At 41.3% G+C, this 8,203-nt stretch overlaps 1 protein-coding gene across 4 annotated transcripts in view; it reads left to right on the top strand.

Moving 5' to 3' along the window:
- Nucleotides 1-1,711: 1,711 nt before the first annotated feature.
- Nucleotides 1,712-8,203, top strand: part of cdc34a (cell division cycle 34 homolog a) — an 88,496-nt gene continuing 82,004 nt past the window's right edge. For all 4 annotated transcript variants that reach the window (XM_080473594.1, XM_080473592.1, XM_080473591.1 and 1 more), the window contains exon 1: nt 1,712-2,121. In XM_080473594.1, the coding sequence (XP_080329720.1) occupies nt 1,939-2,121 (183 nt within the window). In that variant the 5' untranslated portion in view covers nt 1,712-1,938. The remainder of the gene's footprint in view (nt 2,122-8,203) is intronic.

Here is an 8,203-nt window from a genome sequence, read left to right as displayed (position 1 = left end):
TTGGCCTTTGTGTTTTTGTGTCAGTCATTTGATAAACACGGATGGAACTGTCCGAGTGCGTGAGCACATAGTTGTTTTGGTGATGCAGTGTTACTGTACTGTGTGAGCTTCAATACCCAGAAAGCTTTGCCCTGCAGCAAGATTGATCAACTCCCCTTACTGACTGACTGAGTTGAGAAATGTTCAATTGACGAATCTGCAGATTTGGAGCGTGCAGTGTCGTATGTAGCTACATTGCTTGGACCCAAAGGTCGTTGAACCGCTTCCCGTTTATGTTTGACAACAACACAGCAGCCAGAGCAGCGAGCGAGCTTCAGGCTACATTACTACACAACGCGAGCATGTTCAGGCGTGTGAATACCGGCTCTCCACAAGTATCTTTGTATTTAAAATACAAAGATACTTGTGTAAATTTTAGGATTATTGGTTTCTTTTACTCTAAGAATTTAAATTAGTCTGATGGATATCTTGATAGTTCTGAAAGTAAAACCTTCCCTCCAAATGCTGAGATGATCATAGAGAGATTAAAAATGAACCGATCCAAGCAAGTGTTGAGCAGTTTGTAAAAAAAAAAAAAAAAAAGAGAGAAAAAATCGAGAGGCCAGGTGAGGATGTTTTTTTGTAGAGGAGATACACACTACTCGCAGCACTGGACAGGTGCTTTCATATTTCAGTGACGAGAAGGTCACATCAACTTCACCTGTAAAGGTTATGGTGCATTTTAGGTTCATCCTGAAATGTCACTTTTTGTGAGTAGTATTTGACAAAGCATGTTGAAGATGGAGCTTTTGGCAGGAGGAGGAGAGAGAATAGTGGTTCAGAAACGTTTTCCACAACTTTCAGATATGTGATGATGGAGAAATGTTTTTGCTTTGAAATGAAACATTCGAAGAAAATCCGATTTTGGTAAAACTGGGACAAATATAGAAAATAAAAGAAATTGAAAAATAGTGCACTCCATATACTGTCTTAATAATTATGAGAGTAACATCAAAGTAATATTTTCTTGGGTAAATGTTTTTCATATTCAGAAAACATTTAAAAAAAAAAATAGCTCGTATGTTTGCAGATATCTTGATATTTAATAAAGTTTTTTTTTTTAGCGAAATGTCCTTCAAATACTGAAAAGAATTAGAATGATTATTGTGAAATGTTGTAAATCACATTGCGATATGTGTGTAGTAGGGGAAATATGTTTTTGCTTTGAAAAAAAAGACAAAGGAAATGTGATGTGAATATGAAGAAACGAAAATGATGAAATGTAAAATAGAGCAGAGTTTATGGATTGTAAAATAATGTTTCTTAAAAACTATTTTTACAATTCAATGATTTTTTTTTTCAGAAATCAGAGGATGTTCTCCATAAAAACACAACATTCTTCTAAATAATAGATACTTTGTAGAAAATTCTGAAAATTTCACTAGATTTTCTTTGACGGGAGAATTAAAAAGCTATGATAAATAACATGTGTTGTTGAGGAAACGGCTGCTTTTGCTTTCAAATAAAACGGAAACACAAGAAAAATCTGACTTCAGTGATACTAGTATGAGGAAATTACGAATAAACTCTAAGCTGCCTCGAGATGAAAAGTAATTAATATTGTGATGATGATCACCATGTGGTTAATGACACAATCTGTCGTTTTCCATTTAAATCTTATTTAAAAACACGGTTGTATTGTGAAGGAGTGGCCGGATGTGCTGCTCCCACTGAGTGTATCTTGACTGCCGGAGCTCCGGATGGACTTTAAAAGCCGGGGCTCCCCGCGGCCGTCCACAGGAAAGGTGACCGGCTGTGACTGAGCGGAGACGCCCCGACACACGGTACCGTACAGCTGCGTACAGGCGCCTCCACGTTCGGCTTCTGTTTGCCCCCGCGTCTCTCTCTGTCGTACTCCCCTCGGTGTCGCGGCTGTATTTGCGCCAGCCGAGGTGCGACATGGCCCAGCATGTACTCCATGTCGCCAGTTCCCAGAAAGCGCTGATGCTGGAGATGAAGAGCCTCCAGGACGAGCCGCTGGAAGGCTTCAAGATCACTCTGGTGGACGAGTCGGACATGTACAACTGGGAAGTGGCGATATTCGGACCCCCGAACACGTTCTACGTGGGGGGGTACTTTAAGGTGAGTTGGCTAATGTGAGCTAACAGTCGGTCTATTGTTCTTTACTTTAGCCCACGTTGGCGTGTTTTGGGCGATAGAATCGCAGCTCCGAGTTGAGCCGCAGCCCTCAGGTGGTCCGATCAGGAACCTCAGCTGAGGCTCATCGCCCGCCCCGAACGCCGCCCCTTGTCCGATCATCTCAGAATAACGATTAATGCTGCTTTTATTGAACTTTAAATCAACTCCGCCCAGTCTCGGGTTAATCACTTCACTCCTCGCAGTCTCACAGACACCCGGAACTTTCCTTCCAGTCGCTTTGTTTGTGCGTAAATGTACAGATTTACGCAGGCCAGTCGGCACAAGACCAGGCTTGACAAAGTTACTCTTGTTGGTATAAACACCTCCAGAACGTTAGCCCTAACTAATTAAGTAATTCGCTTTGTGTTATCTGCTGCCAAAATGAACTGCTTGCTTATTTTCTCCTCCCTAATTCACTCTAAAGCAGCCAGTCTTCACGAATGGCACCTGCGTCTACAGTTTGACAAGATGAGCTCTGAAGTCAACTTTCATTCTCCAGTTTGTTCTCGTTATAAATATTTATTGATGCAGTAGAATCGACCACTTGGGTATCTTCCTCATCGAGCATATTCATGCTTTCAAGATGAAATTTAATGTTGCAGCTGTTTTGGTGGGACGTTATGTCTCCTTCAGATTATTTGTGCAATTCTCTACAAAAAGAGAGAATTCCACTTCATTTAACCCATCTCAGAATCTCACAATTGGAAAGTGCCACATCTTTATTGTTATGTCACTTTGGACCAGAAACTACTTCTCGGAGTAGAGTTAGATCTCTGGACGTAATAATCAACATTACGGTTTAAACCTGAATACTGTGAAGACCTTCCAAAGATGAAAGATTCCAAGGACTCGTCCTACAAGGAAGCGTCTTTAAGATTGATCCACAGCTGCAGTGTGTGTAGTGATGTGGTATTCAGCTCTGACCTCTTGTCCACTACAACTTACTCATGTCAGAGTACAAACACCCCGAGGAAAAGCAATGGATCTATGTTCCGGTTACCTCTGACCAGTTTACTTGCCATTTCATGGAGCCACCCTGTCGTCTTGTTCTCAGTCTTTTTTAGTAATTTGTCCATCAGAATTTATAAAATTACTGCCCTTAATGATGTGTTGTGGTAATGAGCTGAAACACTCAAAATCTGCAGTGATGCAGGACAATTGGTGCCACAAGTGATAGTTTTAAATTTTAGTTCAAACCTGAGTGAGCATGTGCGTAATCCATGTTAGATGTTTCACAACCCTGAGGAGATTGTTTCAAACTCTCAAGATTATGTGGCTATTTGTCCTGTTGAGCACTTTGAGAAAACACCATGTCTCACATCCCGAACAGTTGTGCCTTAGACTTGACTTTGATTTAGTTATTTTGTTGTTTGTATACAAAGAGAGCGCCCGTGTACAGAGAGCAGGCTCCTGTATCTGACTGTGACGACAGAGTGCATGGTTTACATTGTGATCTTAATATAGTGACATTAGAGCTTCTGAAATCGGTCGAGACAAACTGATGGAAAATAACTTGTTCTGTAAGCTGCCGTATCGACTGGCCTCATTCAGTTATCATTCTCACATTGCCTATGATTATTTATCAGTCTCATGTAAACATTTAATGAAGGCACAAGCACTCATTGTGCAGCATATGCCGGACATTGTTGGACACGATGCCGCTATAATGCCCCCTGCTCCTGTTGCTGTTAATGTTTTAGCTCATGTAGTTGGGCCTCAAAAATGGAGGATTTTCCAAAATGTTGGCACATGTTTCGTCATGTATGTGCAGATTCTGATGGACCTGTGAGTTACTACTAGTTATCATTGTTCCTTCCTGGTTATTGACACTTTCCCAACTGAGTTGGTTCAGACTACTAACAGATTCCACCGAACAAAACTAATCAAATTTACCCTGCTCCATTTCTAGCTGGCTGTTGTCTTTCACGGCTTCTCATGTTAGAATGATCTTTAAAGCCTCGCAGTAATTTGCAGATTCTGCTTTGGAGACGCATCTTCCCTTTGCCCCCAGCTTTTTGCAAGTCAGTGAACATGTAGCGAGGGCCCGGTCCAGCCTCTGTAGGCCGTGTTTGGTGTGTCTGTGTGAGTGCTGTGTAGAGAATTCCTTTGTTGGGCCAGGAATGCCCCGTCTGGCTGTGAAATCCACTGCATGGTTGTGACTCATTGTGTTTTGTGCTGGGTTTCCATCCAACCAGTTTGCCATATTCCCCGTTTTTAACCACGTAACCCGAACAAAAAGCTGACACACACCACTCCTGGGCGTTGATGTGAAACTGGACAGTTACTGACGTCACGTGAAACTTGGCTGAGTCAGGCATACATTTCACTTGGGTGTTGCCCTCAAAGGGTCACACCATGATGAACACGGCGTGGCTGGAGGTGCACAGTGAACCGAGACATATTGAAATGTCATTCAAACAAGATTAGATAACTGTCCTGGATCCGTAGCGCCTGAGAAAACACTGTAAATGAGCCGACCGTTCTCCTCCAGGTTTTATAGTCGTTCCGTTTTGCCAGGACATGTCTTAGTTTTGCTCTACTCTGTCAAGTTTTTCTTCAGGCCCTGTCCTGTGGGAAGGGGTCCGTTTGTCCTACTTCCAGCTATGGCCTTGTAATATGGCTAAAACGGACTGAGCTGGCTCGGCTCAGCAGTGTTACAACAGTAACTAACTTTGTGTTGAGATTATGAGGTTTATAAAAGATGCTTTATTCAGTCACAGCCGTCACAATCAGTGACTGATGTGGCAAATCCTCTCCAGGGTCTATAGTTTACTACGATCAGTCTTGCGCTCGATAGTTAAAATTGAGTGAAAGGGTGACTTTATAATCATTTTTTTTTATCTTCGTTTGTGGAAATGTGAGGCAAGGGAAAGAACAGCGATGGAACTTTTGTTTCTATAAAATAACTCATTTGACAACCATAACGGCCTAATGTAGTCCCTTGCTAAAAGTGGAGTGAGTGGTCGCTGCCCTGAAATGACATTTAGAAGTTTTTTCTGTACTTTATTTTTTTTTTTTTTTTTTAATTTTCTGACAAACATACCACAAGAAAGGTATTCTGTTTTTAATTCCTGACACGTCATACTATTGAGGCACATAATTGGTTGGGCATGGCCAATGTTGGAAAATGTTTGCAATTCTGATTAAAATATTGAAACTTGACTGATTTGGGGCCGTTTTTCCTGCATATTAGAATACAACAGAACTATTCTTCAAACCCCAGTTCAGAACAAGTCACTCCTCTATAATCTAAAAGCAATTATTGTACTTTCCATGGATCAATGGCAGTATGCTTTTCAACAGGCTTTACATTACATGGCATACTGTAGATATGCACATTCCTTCATAACCTTGTCAGATATTTGGACTTAATTATACTTTTGACTCTGTCAAGAATCGACCAAATGCTTCTAAAAATTAAAGCCCAATGGTACCGTATACTTTTTTTTGTTTTTTGTTTTTCTTTTTTTAAAGTCCTCTGATATCTCGCTGTTGGTAAACTGACATAGATTTCTTTGTGACCCTGCTTACGCTTCCACTTTGTTCCTGCTTCAGTGTTGTGCTCCAGAGAGACGGAAGCGTGCACTGTGCACTCTTTTGACTTTGATATGATAAACCAAGTTAAAAATCAATTGTGAGCTCAGACCCGCTGTCACTCAAGAAATCAACAATTTGCACTTTGATCATTGCCAGGGCCAGTTTATTGTTTTGACAATGATAAAGGATCAACAGAGCTGGGTCTCTGGGCCTGCTTTCTTTTCGGCTGTACGTCACATCGTTTGTACGAGTTTCATGTTGGCCTTTCTGTGGCGGGGAGGGAATGATCGACACATCCCACTCTGGCTGTTGACGGCTTGACTGAGCCATGCTCGACGAGCCGCTGGAGTCAGGTTTCCCCCCTCTGGCAGTGTCTGAGAGAAACAAGAGCGGGCTTGGGGGAATTTCGGCTTCCTTGCATTGGTCCCTTTTGAAAGCAGAACCTGCTGTGAGCAGGTGAGGCCCAAAGTAAAAAGGTTTTAGCTGATTCGCTGCCGCCTGGCCATTTAAAAAAAATAAAATAATAATAATAATAAAATTTCCACTCCTGTTTTTGCAAATTTTGAGGCGATGTTGTGATTCCAAAAAATGGCTCTTGATCCAGTTTAGGTGAAAGGAAAATATATTTAGGGCAAGAATATGGTGAAGCACTTCCAATTTTTTTAGGTTAACATTATGTGTTCAGGATGAGTATGATTTCCTCTGGGACATGAATGTTTGATAGTCTATATGCAATGTGTTCTGCACAGGGACCGTGTTCCCATCATTCAAGGTTAGTGTTGGTACTGTGCAGGATAATTGTGTGGGAGGTCTGTAGAGACAGTAAAGATGTGCACAGAGGAGTGCAGAATGATTTGTTCAGCTAAGTGTCTTTGCATTGACCTGGTTTCGTTCACGGTGCTGTAATTTTCCAGGGGGGCGGGTACGTTCTCCACTCCTATTTCCGTTCTCTCGCCAATACTGCTTTTTGGGTCACAATCAAGGAGAACGTGCTGATGAATTCTGTAACTTTGGTATTGTCAGTCTTATTTGGCACTTCTCGGCTGCTCTAATGGCAGAGTAGTGCACCTTTGATTGTAAATGCTGTTTATTCATTGTTCTATGAGGTCATGAGTTATGAATGTCAAGCCATCCAATGCATATGCTTACTGTACTTTCCAAAGTAACAACTGAGTAGGTGTTGCTTCTGTCAAAAAAAGAATAAAGCACAAGTTGCACTGGTCTGTAATGCCCATTTATATTTGCTTGATAAACCTCAGCCAGCTGCTGCTGATCGAGAACCAACTGTGAATTTGTTCCTTCAGCTCTCGCCATCATGCTTCTAGCCCACATTTAACTTTGTATACTTCAGTTTCTCTGCTTTTCTATAGTCACGTTCTGCTTCTCCATTTCCATTTTCAGCTGTGTGTGTACATTGCACTATGTATTTTAAATTCTGTTTAGCCTTATCTTTTTTGCTAAATTGTACCTGCTCTGTTGGTGACATATGGCAGTATTGGAGGTTTTTTCTGCCAGTATAGCAGCATTTTGTTGTTACGGGGCTATGTCGTGGTCACATATGGTACATACTGATATATTTTGATATACAGATCACTTCTTAATACAAGTCACAGGACCAACTAAAATGTGACTTGTAGGCATTTTTTTTCTTTTCTTTTTTTTTTTTTAATGTAAATGTGAACAACAAAATAATTTGTTCTGCATTTGACTGAAGTGGCCCAGTAAATTGACAAATGCTTCTCCATTTTGTTTTATGTATGCCAATTACTGGTACTTCCCAGCTATTTGCAGGGTCTGTCCCAACTATTCAATGTTTAGCTACCATTTAATTCAAAATGAAGTCATACTTTCAATGTACGAGATTCTGATATGTCATATTGGTAATGATATCAGTGTATGTAATTTGCACCTCATTGTATTGTTGTTTCTGCCTTTAACAAACGTACCAACTATTTTCTTTTGCGTTAATGCCCGGCATTAGGTTGACTAAAGTTCCCTTTGCTTGTGTTCTCAGGTGGTGGATGGATAAAATCTTACACCGTTTTGGAAGAAGTGCTTACTGTAGTGGTGTTTCACCCTCCTTCCTCTTTCCCACCCCCTTGCTGACCGCTATTATTGCTCAGAGTGCCGGGTTCAAGCCAAAAGTTTGCACAAGACTGGCTGAGGGGCAGCTAGATTTCTGGCATGTGCCATCAAAACTGTGGACTTCCTTTTTCTTTTCTTTTTTTTTTTTCCATTCTAACCCTGTTCTCAAGATTGTTGTTCAAAACCAACGATCTGCATCAGTTAACACAGTATAACAGAATGTCAGCCACCACATGCTGGTGTGTGTCTTAAAGGCAAAGCCTTCTGGCCGCTACACACTATTTTTGGCCGCCCCAGAGGAAAGATGATGATCATTAGAGAATCCTGACGATGTCTTTGGTAAATTCTTGGTCCTTCATCACACTGAGACCAATGTCAGGGTCGTTGTCATGGTCTTATGACC

The sequence above is a fragment of the Lipophrys pholis genome (assembly GCF_963383615.2).
Source record: "Lipophrys pholis genome assembly, chromosome: 10".
Lineage (NCBI taxonomy): Eukaryota > Metazoa > Chordata > Actinopteri > Blenniiformes > Blenniidae > Lipophrys > Lipophrys pholis.
This window is presented reverse-complemented; position numbering and strand designations above follow the sequence as displayed.